The following is a 27,029-nucleotide window of genomic DNA, read 5'->3' on the forward strand; positions in this document are numbered from 1 at the left end:
CGTTCTGCTCAAGCCAAATTGCGATACTCAATGTGCTCCCCACGGGGGAGAACCGGAGAACTCAAAATTTGCCACGCCCTTCCGAGTCAAAACCGGCGCTCGTCCTGCTCTGTGGACGTCGCCTCTAACCCAACTGCGACACGAACACATGCGCACACAAGACTCGAAATCTGAGATGATGCCCACCCGCCGGCCGCCCGCCCGTGCAGCCAGATCCCAGTCCCTTACCCTGCCAGCTCAGCCTCTGGTGTCACCATTCCTCAAGGGATATGGGATGGAATCCCCCCGTTCGCCGAAACCGAATACGAGGAGGCCGCAGTCCTGATAACAGTACGAAACAAAAAGGAAAACCGAAAATAGAGCCTGCCGAAACCGACCAACTTGAAGTCGAAACCGAAACATGTCGAAACCAAAGCAATCTCACGCGAACCAGAGCCAGAAACAGAACAGCCGGAACCAAGGACCGCTCTGAAAGAAAGACACCACGCCGCACGGGGACACCAGGGGCCAGCCCGACGTCCTCGCCAAACACACCACACACTCCTCACGAAGAGAAAACCGAGTCACCGCGCCGATGTCCAACTTGAAGAATTCGGTGCTCAGCCAGTGGCTGAGTGGGATCAGGATCATGAACGGCAAGTAGCCACCCCACCGTTCACTTCTCCCTCACGCCCCACCTCTGTCTTACCGTGCAGCTCCCTCAGACGATGAACAATCTCCTCAGGAGCTGCCGCCAGTCCAATCCCCATATCTTGCGAGAAGGAAGTGACGCCGAAAGTCGTCGCTCTTGCTCGTCGTCCTCGAATTCGACCCAGACCCAGCCAGAGTCTGGATCGCCTGCTGCACGCTGCCATTCATCGTCGCCCACGGTCGAGATCGAAGCAAGCGAGAATTCGAGTGAGTCGAAGTGGTTGGCCATGAACTCGAAGTGGGCGTCGTGGTGGTTGAAGTTCAAGTCGTCCCAATTGGTCGCGTCGAAGTCGGTCGTGTCCGAATCGGAATCCGTCGATTCAGAGTCCGGGTCAATGCTGTCAACTGAAGGTCCCGCCTCGTCAGTGTCGTTCTCTAAGCCGTCCTCTTCATCTTCCTCCTTGATGTCGTCGAGTGAGGGCCTTGAGGCGACCTTGGACCGATCGTTGGCGAGGAAGATGCGCTGGAGAAGGCTACGGTTGCTGGTCGAGTTGGTCGGGTCGGTCGCGGCCGAGCGGTCGCCCTCTTCTTTCTCGTCCTCATCCTCGTGTTCTTCGTTGTCGTCCTCGTCGTCTTCCTCGTGGTTCTCGTCATCTTCGTTGTCGGCTTGTTCCTCGTCCTCGTCTTCTTCCAATATCGTCGTCAGGTAGTGGCCATACTGTCCAAACATACAGGCATCGGAAGCGAAGAACCGGTCGACGTCGAAAGAGCAGGATCGGGCGTCGACTTCATTGGTGTCGAGGGTGGCCTCGCTTGCGTCGTCGGAGAAGAACTCGTCCTCGACGTCGTCGGCCCAGTTGAAGGCGGAGGTGGGTGTTGCGAACGGATCGCAAACTTGGTCGCCTACAAGGGTTGCCTGAAGGATGTCTTTTTCAGAAACGGCACTGATGATCTCACCAGGAGAGTTGACCGGGAAGGTGGAGGCGGAGGTGGTGAGGGTAAGAGACATAGCTATGGGGTACTGCGCAGCAGCGAGAGAAGGTGTGGGCTGGTGAAGGTGCGTGTGGGGTAAGGAGTGGTGGTACGGAGGCAAGGTAGGTGAAGCCGCAGCGAATTCCTGAGGCTGACATTTATATGTCGGTATGCAGGCCAGTTCACAATACGCCGAGTTATCTCTTATGTCTTGCAGGAACATCAAACATAGGCACATACGCATCCCGAGATTCCTGCAGCTGGTTGTCCGTCGTAGCAAGTCCCTGTGATGCCCTTCACTAACGTCTTGACCGTGGTAAGAACTGAAGAGATATGTACAGAACAAATGTCCAAGACGTGGGGTTCATCCCACCAGCTTATATCTTCCTGATTGAAAAAGAGTGCTCCATCTAGGCTGCTTCAAAATCAGAAACACGAGAACGTCTCACAGATTTGGGGCCGTCTCCCTCCCGATCTGCATCCCCATCTCAACGTCGATCTCAATCAAGTCTCTACTGGCCTCCTTCAAGTCCTCGTCAAACCGTATTCGCCCTGGCTCGAAAGCCACCACAATACTACTACCCCCGAACTCGAAGAAGCCGACTTCCTCGCCCTTCTCGATGACAACCTCCTGCCTCGGCGCCTGCGAGCCCGGAAGTACCGAAGTGATTTTGGGAGAGAGTGTGACGGTGCCAACCTCGAGTGCCCCGATCGCAACGAAGAGTACGTCGCCAAACTCTTTAGTCGAGAGGCAGAATGCGCTGCGAGCATTGGCGGCGAGGACATCGATGTCGCTGCGAATGCAGATCGGGTCAACCTGACGGAACCTCTTTCAGTGCACAGCGACTGGAAGTCAGGCAAGGGCAGCGTACCGAGTAGTAATCTCCATCGAGCTCCTTCCACCACCTGACGAGGCCGCGCACGGGCGAGTGGTAGCGGTGGTAGTCCTGGGGACTAAGGCGAAAGGACGCCACGGCGCCATTTGCCCAGGGACGCGCTGCGACTTTGTCCTGAATCAACTGCGCGATGGAGAAGTTGCGGCCCTGTTCAACCATCATAGAAAATGACGTCAGGGATTACCCATGCAACGTATACGGGGCAGGAGCGATGGGGATGGTAGGCAGCCCACCTTAATCCAGAGCTTGTGCGCGTCATCGACGGTGTCGTATACGACCATGCGGCAGTCCGCGACGCAAACTGCTATTGAAGGGTCATCTGGGAATGCTATGGGGCGCGTCCCGGGTTTACTGTAGACAAACAATTAGCCTTGTACGGGCTAGGTCGTTGTCAATGCATACAGGTGTCGGATGAAGAAGTCTTGGAAGCTCTACAAGTATTCTCAGCGACATGCTGAGGCATCACATGCTAGCACCATACCTTGTACGCGTTGAGATCCGACGGCTCGAATTGGCTCATATCAATCTTGTAATAATCCACAAAGGCCTTGATCTGCTCCCTTGATCGCGGATCCTCCTGCAGTCGTCTTCAACTTTGGCACCACACCACTCAAGCTCAGATAAGCGCACCTCCTTGCTTTTCGAGTGGTCCGTCTTTTCGTGCAAGAAGTAGCGAAATAGGTGCGTCCTGTCCACCCATTCCGTGACGGGGTTGAACAGTAGCAGCATTCGTGCCTTCTTCATGAGCGGCATCTGCTCGCGCACGAGCTCGCCCGTCTTGCGATTCTTCGTGAGCCAGCCTACTTGACGTTGTTGCACCTGGATTCCAGCTTTATTCAGGCGGTCTATGCGTTCCGCCCTCGCCGATTGCTCACGAGCTTCGCATTCTGCAGTCCGTAATCGACTACCGCATGTGCGTACTGCATTTTGCCTGATTTCCTGCGCGTCTTCCTGTATAAGCTCGAGTATGTGGTAGAGGAGCCAGGTGAGTAGTATATACGGGCGTCATCATGCTGAGAGTAGCCGTCTTTATATAGCTCTATCGACGTCAGTTCCACGCATGGTAAGTAACAGGGACACTCGCAGTTGCCAGTGACGCAATTACTTGAATACTTACTTTCAAGTGGTGTTTACGCTTGTTAGGATCACAAGCTCAGGGCTCCCCACTTGTCAAGACGCCAGAACTGGAAGCGCCGACCTCCTTGCATAGCACTCAATTATTAGTCGTAACTACAGGTCTCTGCTATGTCCAGGCTCAGTAGTCCAGATCTCCCCGCTCCCCGCATCATATACTCATGATGCATCATTGGGAGAGGCGACTCGACGCCTTGCGATGGCCGCCATATTAGGCAGGTGAGATGCCTAGGTGAACTTCAGCGTAGTAGGGCCTAGAGGCTGCATCTTACGTAGTGGTATGCAGCTCAGACACCACTTTACCCAGCTACACGTCTAATACTCGCTTGATTCTCGTTGAATTGGTCTTATGAGGAGCCGCCCGTGAGCTCACGAATACGTTTCCGTTCGTAGGCTTGCGTGGCCCGGGTGGTTTGTTCCTTCCATGCCGTTAATGATGTTTTTAGTGGCGATATGAGTTTCGGAATAAGAGCGCATACTATACAATTGTATCCCAAGTAATAGAAAATGGCTTAAAGCATGATCTCCGAAGCCGTCTCCGACCTCTCTTCCTTATCGGTATGAACCTTGATCTGGATTACGGTGGAAGCGTGGTGTCGCAGCTGCCGCGACGCATATTGGAGATCAGTACTATCCTATGGTGAATATGGGTAGGCATCACACTCACGATTGGAGATCCCACCGACATGTTCACTGTCGGGTCCGAGAATTGGAGGGTACTCAGCCCAATTGTCTCCCAGTCACAGCTTTGGTATCTCCGCTCCACTGACGACTTGCGCGAATTCAAGCTAAGAATGTGGCTTCTGAGGAGCTATTCACTAATACGAAGCCTGGAAACCGACGCACACGGCTATCACTGAGGTCGGGTACGCTGAAGTGTGACGGATTAGCCATCCAGATATGTGTGAATTTGACGACGGAACGTACATCTTGTGGCTGGGATGATCAACCCGATGTAGAGGAGAGTGTGCTTGCTGGCGACCATCTGAAAGGTGTACAGTGTTAGAGCGAGGTTGACTACACGCTACGAGTTGGGTCTTACTGAGATCAGAGCGGCAACGTTCAATGTGCTGTAGTTGATTCATTCGTCAGTACGATCTCTGGTACAGGGAGGGATTGGTAGTACGTAGTGAGTAGACCTATACCGAATATATGATTAGCTCTAGAGGGGAAGGTGCTAGTGCACATACATGTGTTGAGAGTATAACGACTAAGCGTATCCAGCATCGAATCGAGGCTTTCAGTTCAAAGAGGATTCAGCCAAATGTGATGGACACATTTGAAAGGTGCCACAGACCTTCGATATTCTACGCGGGTCTGACGCAGTACCACCACAAGTGTACCGGCAAGAGCGATATCGACGGCTACAGCTATCGCAAGTGCTGTGGCGTCCACCCACTGCACAGATGTAAATCGCTGTAGCCGCGGTGAGAGAGAGGGCCACATACCGTTATATGATTCCAATTAGAATAGGTGACCCTTTCGAAGCTGTTGCAACGATCCACGGAAATGTTGTAGCATAGCGTCCTAGTAGAAACACTTGTGACCGCGCACCTCTCCACACCCGCAGCTAGAACGATGCGTTAGCAATGTTCATAGAACTGGTATCCCGACTACCGCACCGATCGCAAATCCTACATACAATGCAAAATGAGACGTCTGTAGCACATTGAAATAGAAAGAACACACCCATCGCTGCTACCATGATAGGCACCTTCCTTATTTTCAGAACACGGGCTAATTTAGCGGCCTTGCATACTCACCAAACCGAGGACCAGCCTGGAGTGGTGCTGGTTCACTACATGGCATATGAGATTTCTCATGCGGTGTTTCTATGGGAGAGTCCTCTTACACAAATACAAGCGTCGAATATAGAATCTATGAATACATGAGTCTAGGCATGAGTCGTGAAGAGTAGAGGGGACTCACGCTTGGGTCAGGAGGACTATTACGCCCTTCACAATCGGCCATGTCGACATGACAATACGGGGAAGCTGATCAAAGACCACATACCATAGTGGGGGACAGGAGCTGCCCAGAGCGTCAATCCGTGTTACTCGCCGATGAGACGCATGAGACGCACCCGCGCAGACCTGCCGATGTAGATGAGGAAGCATACAACATATCACATCTACAGAATACTCCCTCACCAAGTGCCGGACAAGAGAGCTGACGGGTTGAAGTAGTTCGTGACGAAATAGTAGTAGCTGATCTGTCCTCAGTCGGCGTAAACTGGAACCATCCCTACAACTTCCGTACCACATATGCGAGCTTTCTATCAGGTGAAGCGTGTCTAGAGCCCTATAAGTTTCTGTGAGTCTTTCACGGCAAAAAAGCCATTCAGCAGGAGAGTCTAACAGTAGAGCGAGCACCTGTAAGAAGCATGTCAGCATCCATATAGCGCGCCAGTCGAGCTATCATATGTACAAATGCTTTGAGGCACCGGCGATCCTTTGGATACATTCGAAGATACCTATACGTCTGGCATGTCGTGATACCGTACATTCTTGAGCATGAGAAAATGAATCAGTAATTGCAGGGGACGAGTATAGGATGTACCTACACGAGACCGACGAAGTTCCCGATCAGGACCGCACCGAATGTGTCTCCAAGCTGTGGGGCATGTCGTGGCCCAAGTGTCGCAGAGAGGTACAACGAGGGAGCAAGGAGAGGGGGCATGACTACTTGAAAGCGGCGTCTGGCACTCCATGCTGCTGTGGTATATATACGACCATGTATGCTTATAGAGAGCGGCTGCGGAGCTCTCTTGCCTACTCGGAACTCTACCCCTGTGCCAGCAGCATGCCTGTCGTCCCGCCAGCTCCGGCACTGTCCGTTCCTCAAGTGAGGCAAGGAAGGTGGGAATCGTCTTCTCGGTGAGCGAGACCGATGCTTCCGGAAGGACGTATACCAAAGGTTCGTAAGGAACTACAGCATACTCGTACCAGCTGATGCGTGAGATTCCGATGTGCAGTGCCGCTGCGGTGGGAGAAGGAAAATGACGCGGGGACGTAGGCAAGCTTGGGAGAAGTCTTGCCTCGCCAAAGGGCGGAGTACGACGCCCATGGCGAAGGACGTTTCAGGGTCGGAGCGGGGAATAGGAAGTACCGTCTTCCTGCATGGACGTGGGGCCTGGAGTTCGTACTGGCTGACAACCTGGCGCCACCGACGCCCTCGTACATCCTGCGTCTCTCCTCGGACATGCACCCCACTCGGCCAATTTGACTGCAAGCATGTGAGAAGTCACTTAGGCACGCACAGTAGGAGTGTCGTCTCCGCTTCTGCCCCGAGAACTGGAAGATAGTGCTATAACCCATACATGAGCGATGAGCGCAGTGCAGCGCTAAGTATTTCGGCCACTCACTGAAGTCCCGGGAGTGTCAAGCTCGGACACTGGGGGCACTGGAGACTATAGTTCACAACGGAGCCTACCGCGGCTCGGCAAAGCCTCACAGCCTCAAGCAGGATCCAATGCCGCGATCTTGTCAAGAATGGACCAACTGACAGGCTGCTGCTCACAGCAGAGTCGCCCGCATGAGCACCACCGAGCTCTGAGAGGGACCGTCGACACTTGCGCATCCGTGGTGACGAGAGCGGCCATAAGCCCCATATATTCCGAATCCCTGAACACAGGAGCGAGAAGCGACCCCGAGTGCGCCAAAGTACTACGGCCCTCAGAAACAAATAAGGTGCCGCACGCATCTGTTGCACGGTGCAGTCGCACCTGCTCGTCAGCGAGCCTTTGGATCGGACAGGGACGCTGACACCTGCCTTGCCAGCCCTCCATGCACCCACGACCTCAGCCTCCCGTCACCTTACACAATCCTTCCTTCATGCCGGACAAACCGCTCGAGCCCATTACTCTCGTCCGGCACGTCCGCTCCCGGCACTGGCAGCCGCGTCAACTGTTCATAGCAAGGAGCCCGATCCGGAGCGCCGAGCTTTGCGATGGAGTGTCACAACCTTGATTCTTCAAGGCACTAGGCCTCCCACTGACCCATAGCTGGTCACGTCAAGGAAGATTTCCCCAGAACGCATGCCGAACGTGTATGTTGAGCTGGTATACGCGGTAATGCTCATGACAGCGCGCACCCGAGCGAAGCACGGAGCCGGTGGAGACGCTCAACCACTTCACCAACTTGACACCAAGGGTATGGTACGGAGCTCGGTATAGCCGGGCTGTGTAGTCAGGAACGGCATGAAGGGGGGTGAGGAAGACAGCGATGCAAATGACAGTGTACCCTTGCATCTCATGCTTGGTGTCAGTACATTACATCGCATCTCTCGTGTCGCCTGTGTCCACGATCTCCATCGCCCTGAAGCTCAGCAGATCATCAGCTGCACAACGGTCGGGTCGTAGTCGCTCCCCCTCCCCTCGACACGAACGCGTGATCGAGCTGCTCCGCGTTCTGGTCGAACAGGTACGTGTAGCGCTCGACCTTAGGCACGTCTGCTGCGACCGGTGACCATCCCGCCGTACGCCGCGAACGCGGACCGCGTCTGCGTGTGCTCACTGTGGTCGCCAGCAACGACGATGTTCGTGTCCTCGTCCTTGTCGAGCATGCTCTGCACGAAGTTCTGGGAGGCGGATAGCGTCAGAGAGGAGTCCTGAGGTGAGTGCGACCTGACCGGTCCGCATCCAATGGCAGGCGCCCAGCAACAGCATCGCTCGCCGCTACGACCTCGATCTGCCTCGTCCTCTTGTCTACATCCTCCTCCGGCGGCTGTGGGTCGTCCCGTGCAGACGTCCCGCCGAGCGTCCCCGTCAGGTAGACGTTGATAGTGAACAACCGCACCACAGACTGCGCCTCCCAATGCCCGACGAGCGGCTTGCGGCTCCCGTCCCACGCCGCGTTCGTCAGCTCGGTGCCACCGGGGTTGAAGCTGCACCAAAAAGCGAGGTCTATGCGCATTGAGAAGCGGGAGCTCACGTCAACGTGATGGCGCCGTCGCTGTCCGCCTTGGGATCGGTCCCGTCGAGCGAGCCGCCGGCGGGAGAACCGGGGACGAGGCTGAACTTGGGGCTGTCGTACCTGCACACGCGTTCGAGCAATTCGGAGTTGGACGAGCAGCTCCTCCACGCGTAGGCTAAGACTCAGACTCACGACAAGAAGAGCTCAGATGTACCGAACGTTAGGGACAAGCCCCCGCGACTGTTCTTCCCAGTGACATTCCACTCGCCAGAGCTCGCCGAACGAATCGTTCAAGCCCGCCACGATGGCGTTCTTCACCGTCCCCAACTGGCCCTCCACACTCCGTCCCGAACTCCGTCGGCCGAAATATTATCCCCCTTCACCTGCGTCACGTTGTTCGGCACCGACGAACACCTGTCCACCCCGGCGTCCGGCCCAGACAGTGCCTGAGTCGGAGGGCCCGTCGACCCCGAGCGCAAGCGGCGCGATGGCGTCCCCTGAGAGTGGACGACGATGCCCGTAGGGTCGTCGAGCTCGATGGCGAAGAGGAAACTCGGGTCGCTGGACGAGCGGAAGTCGGCGACATTGCCGGAGAGCGAGAGCGAGAGCGGATCCCCGATTGCGAGGCGAGCGAGAACGGTCTTGAAGGAGGTGAAGACGTGGATGCCGCTTGAGACGCGGACGTCGCTCGTGTGGGCCTCTTGGATGAAGAACCCAGATGTGCCCCAGAGGAGAAGCAGACGTGCGTGAGCGCTGTGTATGGCTCATGTAGAAATTAGAAAGGTTAGAAGGACGGACCTTGGCGGTGATTGTCACTGTGCGGCCCGACAAAGGGGACTCGCACGTGGTGCCCTGGTTATTGGCGTTGGTCGCCGCGTTCACGGCGTGCTAGCAGCAAGGAGCGCTGTCTTGACTCTAGATCTAGAGCGCTGTAAAGCACTGGAAGCGATCGGGAGATTGCGTGATGTGGCCTAGCAAGGAGTCAAAGACCGACATGGGGCTACACGAGCTTCTCTGAAGCCTTATATACTCTCTGTGAGAAGTGCGTCAAGGGGAGTCGGGGGCAAGAGGCGTTGATGAACGTGCGCCATTTGGACGCTATCTGGGTCGCCGTCCATACGGTCCATATGGAAGGTGTAGGCAGCCGCGGGTGCTATAGTCAGAGTTCAGACGAACCGTCGATGGGTGAATGCTTCGATGCCTAGCTAGCTCGAAGATGGACGACCATGTCACTGGTGGAACTGGCAGGAGCGCATGATGGGAGTGCCATCAGTCGACTCCGGGTCTTGCGTTGGCAGCTGTGCCGTAGGCGTTGTCCAGGGATCCACGGAAAGAAGATGAACGGCAAGGAAATATTTAGCATGCCAAGTGCGGTCTCAGGCAGGGGCAGCAGAAGGCCAGGACGCGGATTTGTTTGCCTGGCCGCTCCTCCGGGCGAGTTGCGAGGAAAGTAGTTATGCGCGTATGCGATGTGACCGAGATCACGGGACCAGCGTCACAACGCGTCCTGAGTCAGCGACGCGGCTCCACACTGGGCGCTCCTGGCAGGGCAGATCGAGCGGGTCCGCCGCCGCCGCAGACTCTGCTTCTCTCTTAATGTGTCTTGCCAACGAGTCGCCCGGGGCTGCGACGCTTTTTAACCCGTATTTATCGCAGTTGTACGCAGTCCATCGCAAGTCGCTTTGAAGCCCTCGGCGGTGCAACCAAGTCTCAAATACCCGGTGTGCCCCGACCTCCGCCTTCCGGCAGCAGAGCCGAACTCTTAGACCGAAGAGCAAACCAATCTAGCTCACCGCAACACTCGTACGCTCGTCTCGCCATGAACGTTAGAAACAGCTCCGTCCTCGGCGAGGAAAGCGAGGATGACTTCGACTGGGAGGAAGTCGAGGTCGGTCAAGCCGCAGCGCTCGATGGCGTTCAGCCCTCCGCCTCGGCTACGCCCACAAACATCCAAGACTACTATGGCGAAACACGCGACAAGGAAGAGGGTCCTTCGGAGAAGCCGCACCTGGAGATCACCATAAAGACTCTCGGTAAGAAGGGCGACCCAAAGTGCGTAACGGCCGCGCTCTGCGTACATGACACCTGCCTGACCATCCTGCGACCCGTGAATAGGAAGAACGAGAGAGCGATCCAGCTCGCAAGGGAGCGCGCCATCCGCCTCGACTGCCACAAGATCCACACCGTCACCCTCCTCATGAACGCCCAAGTCCGCAACCAGTGGATCAACGACGAGCTCCTGCACGTACGTCCCCGTCTCGTCCCCGCTCGCCACAAAAAACTCCTTCTCATGCTCTTCCCCTATCCACCCTGCAATGCCGCCCATGTATCCATAACCCGCCACCCACCGCCCCCAGGCCCGCCTCATGTCCCTCACCCCGCTCCCCCTCCAGAACGCCTTCGCGGCGATCCACAAGTCCCGCGTGCCCGACCCCGTCCAGCGCGGCCGCCTCTTCGAGTCTGCCATCACCCGCCTCGCCGACTGGTGGGCCTCGTCCTTCGCCATCGTCCCCGCCGGCCACATCACCTCGCGCACCTTTGACGACGTCCAGCGCACGCTCCCCCCATCCAAACCCACACCGCAGGACCCCGATCCGAAGGGCAAGGGGAAGGCGCGCGCGGTGGACGCGGACGCGGACGACGACGGTAACGAGGACGACGACGAGGAGCGGTACGGGGTGCGCGGGGAGCGCATCCGGAGCGCGAAGAGCCTAATGAAGCACGCGCTGATGATGCGGGGGACGCGCGACACGAGCGCGCAGCTGTTCACCGCGCTGTGCCGCGCGCTGGGTATCCCTGCGCGCTTGGTGGTCAGTCTGCAGAGCGTGCCGTGGCAGGCCAGTGTCGGGAAGCCGAAGCCGGCCGCGAAGAAGAAAAAGAAAGACGCCGATGAGGATGAGGACGCCAAGGGCAAGGGTAAGGGCAAGGCGAAGGTAGACGGCGCAGAAGATGCGGAGGACGACGACGACGATATGGAAGCGGTCGACATCCCTGGGTCCCCTGCGGTGAGTAGCACGAGGGGCAGGTCGCCCCTCCCCGGAAACGGTCAACGCTCGGACGGCGCGACCCCGACGCCGAGCGGCAAGGGCAAACAGAAGGCCGCCCCCGTCATCCGGCTGCGGAAGAGCAAAGGCGGCCCAAAGTCGCAGTCTCAGCGTCCACGACGTGAGTCCCGCCCCCTCATCTTCCGCACCCCACGCAGACCAACACTCACCCGCGCACCTCCAGGCGAGCGCACCCCTGACCCGATGACGACCGCGCCCGTCTTCTGGACCGAGGTCTTCTCGCGCGCCGACGCGCGCTGGCTGCCCGTCGACCCCATCCGCGTGATCGTGAACAAGCGCAAGGCGTTCGACCCGACGCCAAACCCCCACGCGGGTGCGGCGAAGGCGGACAAGCGCCGCGCGGTGCGCGTCGAGAACCGGATGGTGTACGTGATGGCGTTCGAGGAGGACGGGTTCGCGCGCGACGTCACGCCGCGGTACGCGCGCGAGTTCGGCGCGAAGGTCGCGAAGGTGCAGCAGGGCGGCAGGGGCCGGCGCGAGTGGTGGGAGCGCATATGCAGGATGGTGCGGCGGCCGTATAGGCTCGTGAGTGTTTGCGTCTCTCTTTCGCCTTGTCTCGTCTCTTCTTGCTTGCGGGCTCTCCTCACTGACTGTCGTCTGTTGCGATGTACTAGCAACGCGACGACGTCGAGGACGAGGAGCTGCAAGCGAACCAGATGACGGAGGCGATGCCTACGACGATGGTGGGCTTCAAGGACCACCCGCTGTACGTCCTCGAGCGGCACCTGAAGCGGGACGAAGTCGTCGAGCCCCCAGTCGAGATAGGCAAGTTCCGCGGAGAGTCAGTCTACCCGCGGGGAAACGTCCTCCAGCTGAAGACGGCGGAGAGCTGGATGCGCCAGGGCCGCACGGTCATCGCGGGGGCGCAGCCGCTCAAGTGGGTCAAGCAGCGCGCCATGACCGTGAACAAGAAGCGCGCGATCGAGCTCGCGCTCGCGGACCAGCGCGACCGTGCTGCTGCGTCCGCCCCGACGCCAGACGAGAACGGGGCGTTTGCGGTCGACGTCGACGGTGGGAACGCGGGCGCCGGAGAGGGTTTCGCGGCCGAGGAGGGCATCATGCAAGGGATGTATGCCGAGCATCAGACTGAGGTGTACAAGCCTCCGCCAGTCATCGACGTGAGTTCGATCTTTGCGTCTGCTGGTCAGTGCGATCAACGCTCATTCCGTATTCTGGACTCTGTCTTGGCGAACATTATGCAGGGCAAAGTTCCGAAGAACGATTTTGGGAACCTCGACCTGTATGTTCCGTCGATGCTTCCTGCTGGGGCCGTACACATACCTTGTGAGTTGCGCCGTTGTGCCGTTCCTTCTGGTGACGGCTCGCATCACGGACGGCTCGCTGACCATCGCCGGCAGATAAGGGGACTGCGAAGATCGCGCGGCAGCTCGGTTTTGACTACGCAGAAGCAGTGGTACGTCTTCGCCACGATTTCTTGAGAGCGGCAAATCGGCCATCCATCTCGGGCTCTCATGATCGTCCTCCACATCTCCCTTCCATCTTGGGTCTCACAAGATATTCACAGACCGGATTTGAGTTCAAGAAGCGTAGGGCTTTCCCCGTTGTGACTGGTATCGTCGTTGCGGCGGAGAACGAATCCGCGGTCCTTGAGGTACGTCCGTCCTTCTCTTGGCCCACTCGGGCCGTGTCCCTCAGACACTCAGGATCATCGCTGACGCCATCCGCACCCCACCTAAACCACATCATCCAATCACCAAAACTCCATGCCTTATTCGGTGTTCGCAGGGGTACTGGGAGGCAGAACAAGACGCCGAGGCAAAGCGGCGGGCAAAGCGGCAGGACCAGGTGATCAAGCGGTGGACAAAGCTTATCCATGGTCTTCGCATCCGCCAGCGGCTCATAGAACAGTACGCCGACCGCAATGCGTCCGCGGCCGGTGCATCGTCCGCCACCGCGGCAACAGCGGCAGACGGCCGCACAACTGTCGAGGCCGATAATCAGCAGGTAGAGATTCGTATTCTTTTGTGCTTGTACCTCGCCTTCTTTGCTACCGCTGCCACCCCGGGCGCGTACATCCTGCGGCACTCATACTGTCACTGTGGTCTAACGTACGGCAGTTTGCGGTGGCGTAGATGGCTTCTCGATTCGGGGGATGTAATAGTGTGACGCTTGGCTGACGGAGCGTGCTGTTTGCAGGAGTCGGGATCGCAGAAGCCTATTGCGGGTGGCTTCCTTACTGGCGTGGACGACGTTGTGCAGCCGTATACCCTCCCGCGGAACTTCCACGAGGTCGTCGAACATGCTTCGATGGATCGCTCTGCGCTAGGCGAACTGAGGAAGGGTGCAGAGATCGTCCCTGATGTGGCCACAGAGAACGATGTCAACGTCGACGGCGACGAGCAGGGGAAAGAACCACTATCCCTGGTGAACTCTGAGTCAGCAGTGATCGAGGTGGACGATGACGCCGATGGTATGGAAGAGGTCGTCGTCGAACCGAAGCCGGCAAGGACGCCCAGGACAATGCAGGAGCTCGCAGAAGAAGCAGCGCGCCGCGATGCCAGCAAGAACCAGCCGATAGATTCCGAGCAAGAGCTCGTGCTCGCTTCACTACCGTCCACCGCCGGCGCAAAGAGCGCTGCGAACGGTGGGAGCACGCGGGCTTCGAGAAATGGGACCAAGAGCGGCACATCCACCCCTCGGGCGAGCACTCGAGGCAAGAGCAAGACATCAGCTGCCCCCAAGAATCCGCCCCGTCGGACGCGGAAGCGGACACGATCACAGGCTGAGGGGTCCGATTCCGGTCTAGAGGAGGAGGGAGGGGAAGATGCAGGGCCGTCTCCTGCGAAGAGATCACGATCCCGCGCACCACCGCCGCCCGTGGCACCCTCGAGTCGCGTGCTCCGGACACGCAAACCGAAAGATGCGAGTACTGTGCAAGAGGAAAAGGAGATCGAGGCGGCATACCGGCGGGCGATCGCAGACTGATGTCGTTATCTGTATACTGTAATGCCATCTATAGTACACTCGATCCGTATAGTCAGCATAATCGCATAACCTATACACCTAGCTGACTGTCGTCGGTCGGTTTAACATCCTGAGCATTGTGGCAGGTGCACCCGTCAGCTACGCCATCCCTCCCCGCGGAAAATACAACAGTCGCAGTCGCTTACCTCCACAGCTGAAGGTGGTGGGGGCGTAGGCTCGGCGCTGACGGCCGTCGAAGGCTGCTCGCTCGTTGACACTGCCTCGACAGTGCTCATCACTGTGGCTGGCAAGAGCACAGCAAAGGTCAGGTACGACGTGTGCCCCCGGACCTCAGGGAACGTCTTCGACAGACAGATTTTCGTCGCTCCGGCCGCCTCCTGCGCCACCTCACGGACGGGTGCAGACGCAGCGTCCGCGACAGACGTACCAGCGGCCGCACTTTGGCCCGCTGCGCCGTCCCTCTCGAACGCCTCCCTCTCGTCCTGCGCCTGGACCTCGGGCGGGATGGGCTCGTCCTCGGCACCGGTTTTCGCCCGCTTGCCCTCCGTCCCCTCCAGGGTATCATCGTCCTCCGCCTTGCGCTTCGCCGCCCGACGCTCTGCCCCCGCCCGTGCGTTCGCGATCTGGCGGAGGCGCTTCTCCTCCCGGCGCGCCTCGAATTGCTTCAGCTTTTCGCCGACGACGCTGACGGGTGTGAGCGGCGGCGCGGCATCGACCTGGTGCGGGCGCAGGAGCGTCTCGTACATCGTGATCTCTGCAATTCATTGCATTGCGCGTGAACGTTTCGTGTCCGGAGATGGAGCGTGATGAGGTCAGCCGCCGCGACTGCGGGCTTGTGGCAGCATCAACAGCGGGACGTGAAACGCACCTGTGAACCCAGCCTCGTTCAGTGCCGATACGGTGCGCAATACCTGCTCCATGCAGGGGCTGAAGCAGCATATCCGGGTTGTGCGGTCTTTCTGCGCGGCCGGAGAACAGAAGGACAAGATTGAGTGCGTGCAGCTGATGGTATAGGCGTAGGAGATCGACGCACGCGGAGAGCTTGCTTGGCGTGCTCGACGGCATCCCAGGGTGCAGGCAGGTCGAGGAAAACTGAACGCAATCAGCGTGAGACCGATCCGTATCAGCTGTCAACCCCCACCGCCCGATGGCCGTCAGGGCGGCCAGCAGAAAATCGCCTGCGTACCTGCGTCGACGGTGTCCACGACCGTGAAGCCGTCCTTGCAGACGTTGCGGTGCGTGAGCGTCACGACGCCGTCCATCCCGTGGCGACTGAATTCCTCCCTGTGCGATTCGGGGCAATCGAATCGCGATGCTGATTAGCTTCCCAAGGACCCACATGCCCACTTTTCCACACAAATCAGAAATGCGTGCGCGCGGTCGCGGCACGCATGACTGGGGCGGACGATCGCGCTACGCTGTTCGCACACCCCCGGGATCTGATAGCATAGGGAGGCTCGACATACGAGCACAGCAATATGTTTGCCCACTGGGCCCGAGATCCATGGTCACCTGGGATCTTGCGCTCGGCGCCGGCGAGCGGGAGTCCGTTCCTCTCGGCATACGAAAGGAGAGAAAATGACTCGGCGCGATATGACAGCACGATTACTTACTTTGCCTTGTTGGCGCGCGTCTCGTGGAACTCAAATGACCAGAGATGACCTGCGGGCCCGATGGTTCGCGCGACGGAGTGCGAGAAGGAACCAGAGCCTGTGCCTATATGGAGGTTGCAGTGTCAGTAATGTTCGGAAGAACGAGATACTTTGGTTGGGGAACGGGATCGGCTGGCTGATAAGTAGGACCCGTGTAGCAGTCACGATGTACGACAATTGGACGGGGAGAGGTGCCCGAGATGAGCTAGATTGACAACTACGCGCGCGATAGGAGAGTGCATTCCGTTGTGGTCTACACCAGTCTCATGCGTATAGCCAAACTTTGACCCAACACGAAAATTGTAGCGGATCACCATCGAGTCGTTCGAGGTAGATCTCTAGGGAAGCAAACTTCATTCTAATCACAGTGACGAGTTGCTGCATGCGACCGAGGAGATCGCATGGAAGCATGCAACTCGCTGGCCAGACTGGACGAGATCCAACCAACGCGAAAGCACGATGAGCGGAGGGGGATCGTCTGAGACCACGCATGGGTCCTTAGATTGTTTGACTTTCCAGGACTGCCCTTAGAGGCCAGGAGATGTCCGAGACCAGAGGACTCGGAGGAAAAGAGCATGCGATCCTCCAGGAAGCGAGACGGGGAAGAAGGCTATTTGAGCGTCCGGGTCCAGCATACCTGCTTCGATGACATTGCTTCCGGGTTTGAGATCGAGCCAGGAAACAACAAAGGCGATGTCTGCGAGATACAAAATCTGGGTTCGGTGAGGGAGAGCCAGTGTCCAGAGTTCTGGGGTCGGACGGAGGAGATGTATAAAGCCTTTGCCATTGCGAGAGCGGATCTTGGAGCCGTAGGGCACGCCGACAAGCTCCGAATGACGGTAGTAGCCATATTTTGAATTGAGTTCCTTTCCAGGAGTGACGACGAGCGGTTGGACGATGTCCCTAGTCTGATGGTGGGTGGTAGATGAACAGGTGAAGACGTAAGTGAGACGGGGGTAGTTACCATCCACGCTATTACGACATCGCCCGCAGCAATTTCGCGCGCAGTGGACCACATAGAGCCTAGTGTCGCTGTACCGGTCTGTAGACGAAGGAGGAGTGATGGATGAGAATCGCTGGAAAGGCCTGGGACGAGAGCGATCTGACGATTGTGCGGGAGCGGAAAGAGAGCTGGGCGGGAAAAGATCTAGCCCAAACGGGATCTCGCCTGAAGTACCGTGGGAAGATTTGGAGGGCGGTGAGATCTGGGTGAGACGCTGGCAACCGACGCCGTGGACTCGGGTCTGAAGGGCTCAGTGAACCGTCGCCCGCTCCGAGCGAGGCCCTTTAGCTCGCTGTCCTCGTACGAAATGCACGACCCGCCTGTCCCCTTCGCACTCTTCCCGCGCCCCCACCGCGCACACAGAATTGGCCTCTCAATCATCCTTCTTTCGACCGGGGTGCCTTGGCCCATCAGCGACTGACATCCGTTGCAAGCTAAGCCGCGTCTGCACAGTGGCGGTTCGGAGCATCCAAGTCCGTGCAGCACTCTGACTTCCCATCTGGAACTGTCCGAGGCCGGTGCGATTCTGTCTTCCTCCCCGTCCGTCCTTCGAGCACGATCTCGCCATACGGCTTGCCCTTTGCCTTTCGTGTTCTTCCGGGCGCCCGCGTAGACGCGAAGAATTCATCCACACACGTAGCGTGTCCCACCTACTCGTCCTGGACGCCTGTCGCTTCTAGAAATACACCACCTATCGCCACTATCGTCCAACCCGCCCAGCTTCCTGCCTCTTGTCTTCCTCCTCTTCTGACGTCCCCCTCTCACCCACCCGCCAATGGACTCTTCGACAGCCTGTGTCTCCTTCAGTATGTCCCGCCCTCATCCCTTTTCTCCACCTTCCCCATTCTCATCCCATCCGTTCTTCCCTTCCAGTCGGGATCGTCGATTTTACCGAAGACGTGAGCGCTTGTTACGACGCCCGTCTCCTTGTCCCTTACCTTGCCATCATAGGCCACTTGGGTGTACTGCTCAGAATCCGTCTATGATCTACTAGGTAAGCCGCCTTTCACCCGAGCCTATCAACGTCGCGGCATCTGAATTCGCTCACTTTCGATCATCCTAGGATATGAGCCACACGAGTTAATCGGGACCCCCTCCCTCAACCTCGTTCATCCGGATGAGTTCTCGGAAGTGAAAGAATTGCACTACACAACAATATCACAAGACCAAGCTGCAGTGCTCGCATATCTGCGCATGAAGCATAAAGACCCCTACAAAGGATACATTCTCTGCGGCATAGTAGGTCGGGCACCGAATGCTCTACACTGTAGCGTTGACATCGTTCTTGTGCGATAGTCCCGGACAGTATGCCAGAACGTCCTCGTTGGAAGCGTCTCATTTGCAGCCCCCGGGCCGAAAGCTATGCATAACGCGTCGACTGCGCAAGAGGTCAAGATCATCACGCCGACCGCGAAGGACCTCGAGTTCCGAGTAGGCGACATCTGCTCGTCACGCGATTCCGTTCTGATTTTTCTGCCTTCCTACACCAGAGATGGAACGATCCGAACCCGATGCCACCGTGCCCCATCCCCTCATCACGTTCACATAGCCCAGACATCCGGAGACGCGACCGCAAAGAGGCCATCACCTTTGACCCGCTCCCAGAGCAGTCCATTCGGACTGCGCTCATCCTCGACCGCTTCAGCGTCAACTGCGGCATCTTGTACTGTTCCAATGACAGCTTGATCTCGACGACGGCATGCATGGGCCGCAGTTTCTTCGACTTTGTCTCGCGCAAAGACGAAGATCTCGTCCGCAGCTGGATCGACGTCATCAAGTCCTGGGGCGTGAACGAGCGAGGGCAGCCCAGCGACGGCGGCTTCGGCTTCGGAAAGTTCAGCCTCCTCGTGCGCGGGCGGGACTCCAGGTAAGCCAAAGGGCCTTCCCCGCCAGCTGCACTGGCTGTCGTGCGGCGGCAGCTTGTGCCCAGCGCGAGGCTCCATCACACGCTCACGATACTCCGTTTTGCGCCAACAGCATCCGACACGCCGACCCCGTGCCTTCGCGTCACCGGAGTGGGCCGTCCTCCGGCCACGACCATCTCTCACGTACGCGCGATGCCCGCCCGTCGCATCACCACGCGTCGTCGGGCTCGAGCTACCGAGACAGGGAGCGCGACCGAGAGAGGTACCGGGAGTCACGGGAGTCGCGCACAGGGACGCGGCCGCGTTCCGACGACGAACGCGTGGTAGACGCCATCTTCTCGGCGCATTCGGACGGGCTAATGGTTATCTTGCGGCCATCGAGCTCATGAACACTGCTCGCTTGGCCGGCGAATCCTGAGCTCCGGCGGGACGCTTGTCGGCTCGTGGTTCGTTCGGCGCAGGTCTGTTGACAGTTGAGGACTATGTAGCCGACCTGGAAGCATGGTACCTACGCGGTCGGAGTACATGGGTCTATTCCGTCAGACAGCACCCTGTGTTGCACATCGTATGGCGTCCTGTTCCCTCGGTATTGACTGTGAATATCCTGTCTCGTATGTTACACACGTTGTCTTGCTATCGTTACCGCTTCCTGTTTGCTTTTGCTTACGACTTCTCGAAAACACTGACCTTCCGCCACCACCTCGTAATCTCGCATTCACCTGTACCGCTCCCCTCTGGCTCCGTCACAGCGCGCGTTGGATATGTACTATCCAATACCCACCCGTCTTGCCGCCCCGTATGACTCTTGGCTGTGACTCGATATCTCCGGTGTTTGCCACGGAGACCGAGCCTTCGCTTGATCTCCGGCTGCCCTCTTCCTAGCTATCTGTTCTCGCACGCATTATGTTTTGCCGCTCATCCCATGTGTGTATGTGTACATGATGTACGAAGCGCGTCCGAGATCCAAACTGGGTCCAGGCTCACGATCTGTGTTCCCCGAGAAAAGGCGTGTAACGTCAAACGCGCGCTCGAACTGCCAATGATCAGTGTGTTCGTAGCACGATATGCATGTACTGAACGATGCCTCGAGTTGTGGGCGCGATTGCATCCTCAAGGTGTCCTTGATAGACAGACCACGGCTTCAATGAGCGCAGAGTTTGGCTCGTCATAAGCGAGATTATCAGAAGACCATCTGGCCAAGTTGACGTCCCTTGTATTCCCTAATCGATAGACGTTCAAGACACCCCGGCACTCGGCGGTCCGCCAGTGCCTTTCCCCGTCCCCGTCCTCGACGCGCCTGCTGGTCCGCGATGCGTCTCAGGGCCGTGAACGGTTCGGGTCCCGCACAAATGCTCGATCGATTTCGTGCCCCCACTTCACATAAACTGTTGCGGGAAAGTTAACCCCGGAACCCTCTGAGTTGCCGGTGGCGAGGCCTCGGAGGACGCTGCCCTCAACATTACACAACGGATGACGGTATGTGTGCATGCTGCAACTTGCAAGACGCGCTTGTCGAGATCTTCTAGTGGTCGAGATTCCGTATGTTCAGCGAGGTCGGAGATGACAGCCGCTGCTACAGTCCCGAAACTTCGCACTACGCCCTTCGATGCGCAGTGGTGTATGCGCACCCTTCGAATTCCGTTCAAGGCCGCATAACGAGCAAGTCGCTTGCCTTTCTATCTCGACGTTCGACGCCCAGGTACACAAAGCTGTACCGACGCATTCTGATACACAGCGTCTTAGCATAAGTTTTACGACCCAAAACGCGCACGAAGATCCCTCTAGGTCGCGCGAACCGGCCTTCCTGCGCGTCTGCGCGCGGTCGCTATACGAGTAGCGTGCATCCATACTAGAAGCAGGCGACACTCGCCCGCTTTACAAACCTTCGCATCCGCACGAGCGTCACTCGCCGCCGTTAAGCTCGACCTCCGGCGCCCTGCCGCGGTCATGGGGTGCTTCCCTGCTGGACTGCCGCACGCCGCTCTCGCGTATTTTTGTCCGCCGCCGTTCTCGCTCTCTGGGCTGGCGCTTGTGTGGGAAGCCATGTCCTCGTTCGGGGCATAGATCTGGGAGAAAGGACGGGCAGTGCCGGCACAGCGTCCTCGGGGGCGTGGAGCTGCGAGCCTCGCGCGAGGGGCGTGGCGAGCGGGGGAAGAGAGGTAGAACGGGAGGGGGCAGATCGGCATTGGCCTGGCGGCATTCAAAGAATCCACCGTGCCGGGATGAGTACACACGATTGCAGTCCTGTCGGTGGATCTCCGGAAGACGCATGACCGAGGGACGACGACACTGCAGTATCATGCTGCACGAGCTACGACACGGAGCGATATCAAGCCAGCGGCGCCGGCACACTATCAGTCGGCCAGTCAAAGTGGTAGACAGTCAGACGACTATACATGCATCATGCGAAGGAGACGACTATCCGGGCAGTCCCCTTGAGTAATGCCAGTTGACGTGACACTAGGTTGGTACCTACCACAGAGTACTACACCGAGATCCAGTGACCACCCGAAATCTCAGCGAGGGCCCGCATATGTCGCATACGGGCCAACGGAGAAGCTGCCCTGTGCAGGAGAAAACCGGCCTGTTCTACTGCCGTTATCAGAGCGAGCCGAGGCCGGCTTGCCGGGTGGTGCACAGCTCAGACTCAGAAGGCACCGGTCAGTCTGAGAACTCTGGCTAAAGAATCGGGGCGCTCTATGCTATAAACATGCTTGATTGAATGCTTGCTGATGAAAATGTCCTTCGTGAGCAGAGAAATTCATGTGATCGCGCACGAGGGAACAAGCTCCTGGAATAACGATCTCTTCAATGACAGCCCGACGTATTGTGACCTGGCCCGCCAACCATCCTACTATTGATGTCAGCCTCCGGACCTCGCTGCGGCTTCACCGTCCTTACCTCCGTACCACCACTCCTTACCCCACACACACCTTCAAAAGCTCACACCTTCTCTCGCTGCTGCGCAGTACCCCATAGCTATGTCTCTTACCCTCACCACCTCCGCCTCATCCTTCCCGGTCAACTCTCCTGGTGAGATCATCAGTGCCGTTTTTGAAAAAGACATCCTTCAGGCAACCCTTGTAGGCGACCAAGTTTGCGATCCGTTCGCAACACCCACCTCCGATTTCAACTGGGCCGACGACGTCGAGGACGAGTTCTACTCCGACGACGCAAGCGAGGCCGACCTTGACACCGATGAGGCTGGCGCCCGATCCTGCTCTTTCGACGTCGACCGGTTCTTCGCATCCGATGCCTGTATGTTTGGACAGTATGGCCACTACCTGACGACGATATTGGAAGAAGACGAGGACGAGGAAGAAGACGACAACGAAGATGACGAGAACCACGAGGAAGACGACGAGGACGACAACGAAGAACACGAGGATGAGGATGAGAAAGAAGAGGACGGCCGCTCGGCCGCGACCGACCCGACCGACTCGACCGGCAATGGGAGCCTTCTCCAGCGCATATTCCTCACCAATCGGCCCAAGGTTGCCTCGAAGCCTTCGCTCGACGACATCGAGGAAGAAGAGGACGGCTCAGAGAACGATACTGACGAGACTGGATCTTCGGTTGACAGCCCTGACTCGGACTCTGAACGGACGGAGTCCGACTCGGACACGATCGACTTCGACGCGACCAATTGGGACGACACGGCGTCGACGATCTGCGACTTGGACTTCAACCACCACGACGCCCACTTCGAGTTCATGGCCAACCACTTCGACTCACTCGAATTCTCTCTCGCTTCGATCTCGACCGTGGACGAGGATGAACGACAGTGCGCAGAAGGTGATCCAGACTCTGGCTGGGTCTGGGTCGAATTCGAGGACGACGAGCAAGAACGACAACTTTCGGCACCGAGCCGTTCTGGCAAGACCTGGGGATTGGACTGGCGGCAGCTCCTAAGGAGGTTGTTCATCTTCTGAACATCTAGAGGAGCTGCACGGTAAGTTAGAGGTGGGGCGTGAGGGTGAATCGGACGGTGGGGTGGCTACTTGCCGTTCATGATCCTGATCCCACTTGGCCACTGGCTGAGCACCGGATTCTTGGACGTCGGCGCGGTGACTTGGTTTTCTCTTCGTGAGGAGTGTGTGGTGTGTTTGGCGAGGACGTCGGGCTGGCCGCTGGTGTCCCCGTGCGGCGTGGTGTCTTTCTTTCAGAGCGGTCCTTGGTTCCGGCTGTTCCGTTTCTGGGCTCTGGTTCGTGTGAGATGGCTTTGGTTTCGATTACTTTCTTCCCTTCTTTCTTATCTCGGGACTGCGGCATCCTCGGATTCGGTTTCTGTGAACTGCGGGATTCTATCCCATATCCCTTGGGGAATGTTGTCGTCAGAGGCCGGGCTGGCAGCGTTTAAGGGAGTGGGATCTGGATGCATGGGCGGGCGGGCTGGACTTTGAGTCTTGTGTTCGCGCATGGGTTCGTGCTGCAGTTGAGTCGGAGGCGGCGTACACAGAGCAGGACGAGCGGGTGGAAGATCGACAGCCCCTTGATTTCTCCCGTTCTCCTCTGTGGGGAGCACACTGAGTATCGCAGTTTCGGCCTGAGCAGAAAGGAGTCTTGTCAGACCTGCTTCAGAGACAGTGTATAGGTGGCGGTACGTTTGGAGTCTGCAATGCGGACGACGCAGGAAGATACCGGGGAATGCAGTCAAGGCGCGCGACCGTAGCACGAGCGCTACCGCCTTGACGGCGATCGCTCGATTATAGGCGCGTGTGCGTGTGGCGAGACGTCGCGACATCGCGGCTCGCCTGCTGGGTGCAACATACCCTTATCCTCCACCATGTCCTCCAGGCTCGCCTCACGCTCGTTATCTCTGGCTAGGGCAACACGGCCGCGGGTCTCTAGCCGCTTGCTCTCGACCACGCGGGCCGTATGTGAGGAGGCGTCCCCCAACTTGGGCTCAGTCCCCCCAGCCAAGAAGCCTGTCGGTGCATTCCGGGGAGGGTGCGTTGAGGACCATTTAGTCCTGGGAAATGATTGCCGGTGACACGAGGGGTGTTATAGGATTGTAGGCTTTCTGTTCGGATTCTCGCTTGCGTCGTCTTTGGCGGCGTATCACTTGTTGGAGGAGTACAAACTAGCTTCGGCTGCGTTGCAGGCGAGCGTGGAGGAACTCCAGACGAGCACGCAGAAGGTATGTCGTGACATATCAAATCGTCCAGTGAAAGCCGATTGAACGGCTTGCACTTAGGTTTCCGCGCATGTGAGGAGGATTGAGGCAGTAGAGAGGGAGCTGAAGGCGTTGAGCGAGTCGTCGGCCACGAAGGAGGACATCTCGCGTGTGCGCGCCGAGGTGAAGAAGCTGTATGATGGACTGCACGTCGGTAAGCTATCGTTAAGTTCCTGTCAAGTCTGTTCGCTCAATGCGCCATTTGTGTCGTCGCCTCCAGAATTTCTCGACTTGCGAGCGCATGTATGGGGAATCCGTAAGTACCTCAATTTCACAATAGCAAAAGGACATGGAACTCACCGCGGCTACTCCGGAATAGAGCAAGACCTGCATTCGCTTTCCAAGAAGGAAGCTACCACCGTCCGTGTTGTCTAGAATAGTAGATCGGTATCCTGTTCTCGCCCCGTTTCCATGCGATATAGTGGTGTGGGTGTCGCTGAGCAGAACGTTGCTCGGGTCTCTCAGCTACCTAAGCCAATGCTCGCTCATGCACGCGTCCACTAATATCGTTGGTCGATGGCCCATGTCTCACGATCAGATACCCTGCGGTACAATATTACCACTACATAGCACCAAGACCGAGCTGACCGCAGCTCGTGGGTATCGTGGAGAATACTCGGGGAGTCCAGCTCCTCAAGGCTGCATGTCCAAAAGCCAGTGTGTCATCATGCATCGACCCTCGCTTTTGTATACACATTCGCGCGTCGCTGCGTAAATATTATTCATACTGACGACCGCCGTGACGGCGCCGTCAGACTATGTTCCGACTACGTATGTCTTTGCTCGACGGCAAAAAGTCGACCACCGGGAGTGTCATTGCAACCACTGCGCAGCAGGAGACCTGAAGGCCTGACAGCTCGCTTCCGAGCGTACATGATTTTACTGACTGCCAGGCACGAAGATCAGGACAAACATCTCGGTGTGCGCTGCCGGACCCACCCGTGCGATGACGAGTCGCCATATAAGGCAGGCGACCTTCCTCGTTTGATTGCAGTTGCTATGAACGAGCAACCAGGACAACGCGTCCGGCGGAGGCGACCCATTCGAACTTCTATTAGAAGCTTTATTCCGGGCTCTCAACCGTCTTCATCACCCGTTCATCATGCGGGTCTCCGCGAGCCGTGTTGTCCGCGAAGCAGCATGGCAACCTGGTGCCTTGAGGCAAAGTGCCGATAATTGCAAACGTTTCCGAGGGGCAGGTCTCGGCAGGTATAAAGGCTTGGGGACCGACACTGGACGCTCTGCATTCCTCTCACTTACCAGCCAAGACCGGGTCTTGACGTGCTTCCTTCAAGTTCTTCCGTCCTTCTTGTGCGTGTACCTGCGACTGGTAACTATGTGTGGTGACGTTAACATGGCTTCTCCTCGTCCAACAGGTCGCTGGCGTACCCTTCTTTGTGATTTTGTCGTAGTACAACCGCACCAGTCAGGTCAACACACGCATCATTTACACCATGGTCTTCATCAAGTCTTCCTTCGCGCTTGTCGCCCTCTTTTCTACTCTCGCGTTCTCCGCGCCCGTCCGCCGTGAGGTGCCTCAGGAGCACTCCCACGAGCCGATCATCACCAAGGTCCGTGCGAGCTTGAACCTCAACAACCCCGACAAGATTCAGGACCCTATCTTCGCTCTCCTCGGCAACGCTGCTGCAGCGGCTGGTGCTGGTGACATCACCGTGAGCTTATTTCCCGTCTTCCCTTGTTTTGCTTCGCCTTACGTGTTCCATGCAGAACCTCGACTGCTTGCAGCAGGCCGTCGCCGACCAGGCGTTCACTAACGCCAAGGCTGCCGGCGACGTCGACGGCCAGGTCAACGCGCTCATCTTCCGCGCCCTCGAGCGCAACACCGGGTCGGTCGGCCAGGCCTCCGTTCTCTGTACCGAGACGGCGAAGAACCCCGAGGTCGCTGCCATCCAGCAGCACCAGGACCCTGCGTCGACGGGTGCGGCGGCGACGAACAAGGCGATCGTGCTCGAGCTCGCGAAGCAGATCGCGGCGGTCGGCGGCAACCCGCTCGACGCGCTCAAGTCCGGCACGTTCGCCCCTGGAAAGATCGGGGACCCCACCGCCAAGGGCAACACCTGCGACGACGCCAACGACGCGAACGGCTGCATCTTCACGCAGAACCTCCTCGTGAACGACGCTACTGAGGACGAGATCAACCAAGCTGTTGCTGGGATTTCCGGCAGCGGCAGTTCGTCTGCCGCTGCTACTGCTACTACGTACGTGCTTTCGCCGTCGGCTGACGAGATGATGTTGTCGAGCTAACTTCCGTGTCGGTCTAGTGTTGCTAGTGGTTCCGCCGCGACTTGCGCACCGCCCTCAACAGTGACTGTGACGGTCGCTGCCACGGCCACGGCTCGTCGCTGAGCCACGGCTGCCCAAGGTTGCGCTTGATGACTAGACCTCTTGCCTCTACCACCCTGGCATGGTGAAATGATATTGCTGCACTACGGGAGGGCACCTCATACCCCCTCCCGTCATCGCCCAGTTGTTCTGTTGTCTTTCACATTCTTGGTTCTTCCATACTTTCACGTTCTTCTGGGTCCTTGTTTGCAGCAATGTTGTATTCTTAGCATAGGAGCGATTCCGTTCCATCTTGCATTCACCGTACCACTGGTGTTCTAGGTTGTATCGATACTATACGCCCTCTTTAGCTAGCCTTTCATTCCTTGTCGTACCCGCTCGCTAACAAATACAATGCGTTCATGTCGAGCTTGAGTTTAGCGACACAGCAGTGCAGGCGCTCGCACGATTCTGAGTGGTCCTCGTGCGCGCCG

The 27,029-nt window shown here is 57.8% G+C and overlaps 10 protein-coding genes across 10 annotated transcripts; 5 read left to right on the forward strand and 5 right to left on the reverse strand.

Moving 5' to 3' along the window:
* Nucleotides 1-700: 700 nt before the first annotated feature.
* Nucleotides 701-1,846, reverse strand: DICSQDRAFT_145444 (uncharacterized protein; the record flags this gene model as incomplete). Its single annotated transcript, XM_007363657.1, has 1 exon — nucleotides 701-1,846. One exon carries the CDS (start codon nucleotides 1,844-1,846, stop codon nucleotides 701-703), a length of 1,146 nt encoding a protein of 381 aa, XP_007363719.1.
* Nucleotides 1,847-2,047: 201 nt separating this feature from the next.
* DICSQDRAFT_168048 (phosphatidylserine decarboxylase) lies at nucleotides 2,048-3,424 on the reverse strand (the record flags this gene model as incomplete). Its single annotated transcript, XM_007363658.1, has 7 exons — nucleotides 2,048-2,419; nucleotides 2,475-2,645; nucleotides 2,732-2,849; nucleotides 2,901-2,929; nucleotides 2,980-3,075; nucleotides 3,129-3,317; nucleotides 3,374-3,424. The coding sequence occupies 7 exons, from the start codon at nucleotides 3,422-3,424 to the stop codon at nucleotides 2,048-2,050; spliced, it is 1,026 nt and encodes a 341-aa protein (XP_007363720.1).
* A 655-nt stretch (nucleotides 3,425-4,079) lies between these two features.
* Nucleotides 4,080-6,311, reverse strand: DICSQDRAFT_179194 (uncharacterized protein; the record flags this gene model as incomplete). Its single annotated transcript, XM_007363659.1, has 18 exons — nucleotides 4,080-4,234; nucleotides 4,300-4,420; nucleotides 4,479-4,503; nucleotides 4,560-4,617; nucleotides 4,675-4,702; nucleotides 5,187-5,202; nucleotides 5,255-5,266; nucleotides 5,322-5,346; nucleotides 5,396-5,430; nucleotides 5,485-5,510; nucleotides 5,562-5,587; nucleotides 5,646-5,663; nucleotides 5,716-5,725; nucleotides 5,783-5,839; nucleotides 5,892-5,933; nucleotides 5,991-6,004; nucleotides 6,060-6,138; nucleotides 6,196-6,311. 18 exons carry the CDS (start codon nucleotides 6,309-6,311, stop codon nucleotides 4,145-4,147), a joined length of 798 nt encoding a protein of 265 aa, XP_007363721.1. The 3' UTR covers nucleotides 4,080-4,144.
* Nucleotides 6,312-7,902: 1,591 nt separating this feature from the next.
* On the reverse strand, nucleotides 7,903-9,541 carry DICSQDRAFT_179195 (uncharacterized protein; the record flags this gene model as incomplete). Its single annotated transcript, XM_007363660.1, has 8 exons — nucleotides 7,903-7,948; nucleotides 8,019-8,082; nucleotides 8,147-8,210; nucleotides 8,294-8,516; nucleotides 8,564-8,665; nucleotides 8,760-8,872; nucleotides 8,929-9,298; nucleotides 9,486-9,541. The coding sequence occupies 8 exons, from the start codon at nucleotides 9,539-9,541 to the stop codon at nucleotides 7,903-7,905; spliced, it is 1,038 nt and encodes a 345-aa protein (XP_007363722.1).
* A 612-nt stretch (nucleotides 9,542-10,153) lies between these two features.
* Nucleotides 10,154-16,257, forward strand: DICSQDRAFT_179196 (Rad4-domain-containing protein). The gene is made up of 13 exons (XM_007363661.1): nucleotides 10,154-10,597; nucleotides 10,661-10,790; nucleotides 10,903-12,135; nucleotides 12,225-12,728; nucleotides 12,813-12,894; nucleotides 12,969-13,024; nucleotides 13,136-13,222; nucleotides 13,357-13,575; nucleotides 13,768-14,665; nucleotides 14,742-15,310; nucleotides 15,425-15,515; nucleotides 15,590-15,648; nucleotides 15,743-16,257. Exons 1-9 carry the CDS (start codon nucleotides 10,365-10,367, stop codon nucleotides 14,554-14,556), a joined length of 3,333 nt encoding a protein of 1,110 aa, XP_007363723.1. The 5' UTR covers nucleotides 10,154-10,364; the 3' UTR covers nucleotides 14,557-14,665; nucleotides 14,742-15,310; nucleotides 15,425-15,515; nucleotides 15,590-15,648; nucleotides 15,743-16,257.
* Nucleotides 16,258-16,393: 136 nt separating this feature from the next.
* Nucleotides 16,394-16,943, reverse strand: DICSQDRAFT_134580 (uncharacterized protein). Its single transcript, XM_007363662.1, has one exon. It carries the CDS (start codon nucleotides 16,698-16,700, stop codon nucleotides 16,473-16,475), a length of 228 nt encoding a protein of 75 aa, XP_007363724.1. The 5' UTR covers nucleotides 16,701-16,943; the 3' UTR covers nucleotides 16,394-16,472.
* Nucleotides 16,944-17,545: 602 nt separating this feature from the next.
* On the forward strand, nucleotides 17,546-19,829 carry DICSQDRAFT_82586 (uncharacterized protein). Its single transcript, XM_007363663.1, has 7 exons — nucleotides 17,546-18,017; nucleotides 18,085-18,110; nucleotides 18,163-18,205; nucleotides 18,275-18,450; nucleotides 18,508-18,642; nucleotides 18,702-19,078; nucleotides 19,189-19,829. The coding sequence occupies exons 1-7, from the start codon at nucleotides 17,987-17,989 to the stop codon at nucleotides 19,463-19,465; spliced, it is 1,065 nt and encodes a 354-aa protein (XP_007363725.1). The 5' UTR covers nucleotides 17,546-17,986; the 3' UTR covers nucleotides 19,466-19,829.
* Nucleotides 19,830-22,057: 2,228 nt separating this feature from the next.
* Nucleotides 22,058-23,008, forward strand: DICSQDRAFT_125702 (uncharacterized protein; the record flags this gene model as incomplete). Its single annotated transcript, XM_007363664.1, has 1 exon — nucleotides 22,058-23,008. One exon carries the CDS (start codon nucleotides 22,058-22,060, stop codon nucleotides 23,006-23,008), a length of 951 nt encoding a protein of 316 aa, XP_007363726.1.
* A 440-nt stretch (nucleotides 23,009-23,448) lies between these two features.
* On the forward strand, nucleotides 23,449-25,015 carry DICSQDRAFT_82590 (uncharacterized protein). The gene is made up of 5 exons (XM_007363665.1): nucleotides 23,449-24,026; nucleotides 24,087-24,216; nucleotides 24,274-24,406; nucleotides 24,473-24,508; nucleotides 24,572-25,015. Exons 1-5 carry the CDS (start codon nucleotides 23,863-23,865, stop codon nucleotides 24,625-24,627), a joined length of 519 nt encoding a protein of 172 aa, XP_007363727.1. The 5' UTR covers nucleotides 23,449-23,862; the 3' UTR covers nucleotides 24,628-25,015.
* Nucleotides 25,016-25,272: 257 nt separating this feature from the next.
* DICSQDRAFT_82592 (uncharacterized protein) lies at nucleotides 25,273-26,976 on the forward strand. The gene is made up of 4 exons (XM_007363666.1): nucleotides 25,273-25,563; nucleotides 25,629-25,925; nucleotides 25,981-26,471; nucleotides 26,535-26,976. Exons 2-4 carry the CDS (start codon nucleotides 25,707-25,709, stop codon nucleotides 26,617-26,619), a joined length of 795 nt encoding a protein of 264 aa, XP_007363728.1. The 5' UTR covers nucleotides 25,273-25,563; nucleotides 25,629-25,706; the 3' UTR covers nucleotides 26,620-26,976.
* Nucleotides 26,977-27,029: the final 53 nt, after the last annotated feature.

Source organism: Dichomitus squalens (assembly GCF_000275845.1).
Source record: "Dichomitus squalens LYAD-421 SS1 unplaced genomic scaffold DICSQscaffold_7, whole genome shotgun sequence".
NCBI lineage: Eukaryota > Fungi > Basidiomycota > Agaricomycetes > Polyporales > Polyporaceae > Dichomitus > Dichomitus squalens.

Bases quoted from the DNA above. Each gene is read 5' to 3' on its own strand.
- DICSQDRAFT_179196 (XM_007363661.1), top strand. From the start codon at position 10,365: ATGAACGTTAGAAACAGCTCCGTCCTCGGCGAGGAAAGCGAGGATGAC. The intron at 12,895-12,968 runs GTGAGTTGCGCC...CATCGCCGGCAG, and splicing joins TGGGGCCGTACACATACCTT to ATAAGGGGACTGCGAAGATC. The intron at 13,025-13,135 runs GTACGTCTTCGC...AGATATTCACAG, and splicing joins TTGACTACGCAGAAGCAGTG to ACCGGATTTGAGTTCAAGAA.
- DICSQDRAFT_134580 (XM_007363662.1), bottom strand. From the start codon at position 16,700: ATGCGTGGTCTCAGACGATCCCCCTCCGCTCATCGTGCTTTCGCGTTG.
- DICSQDRAFT_82586 (XM_007363663.1), top strand. From the start codon at position 17,987: ATGGACTCTTCGACAGCCTGTGTCTCCTTCA. The intron at 18,111-18,162 runs GTGAGCGCTTGT...TTGCCATCATAG, and splicing joins TCGTCGATTTTACCGAAGAC to GCCACTTGGGTGTACTGCTC. The intron at 18,206-18,274 runs GTAAGCCGCCTT...CGATCATCCTAG, and splicing joins ATCCGTCTATGATCTACTAG to GATATGAGCCACACGAGTTA.
- DICSQDRAFT_82590 (XM_007363665.1), top strand. From the start codon at position 23,863: ATGTCCTCCAGGCTCGCCTCACGCTCGTTATCTCTGGCTAGGGCAACA. The intron at 24,217-24,273 runs GTATGTCGTGAC...GCTTGCACTTAG, and splicing joins TCCAGACGAGCACGCAGAAG to GTTTCCGCGCATGTGAGGAG. The intron at 24,407-24,472 runs GTAAGCTATCGT...CGTCGCCTCCAG, and splicing joins GTATGATGGACTGCACGTCG to AATTTCTCGACTTGCGAGCG.
- DICSQDRAFT_82592 (XM_007363666.1), top strand. From the start codon at position 25,707: ATGGTCTTCATCAAGTCTTCCTTCGCGCTTGTCGCCCTCTTTTCTACT. The intron at 25,926-25,980 runs GTGAGCTTATTT...TGTTCCATGCAG, and splicing joins CTGGTGCTGGTGACATCACC to AACCTCGACTGCTTGCAGCA. The intron at 26,472-26,534 runs GTACGTGCTTTC...GTGTCGGTCTAG, and splicing joins GCCGCTGCTACTGCTACTAC to TGTTGCTAGTGGTTCCGCCG.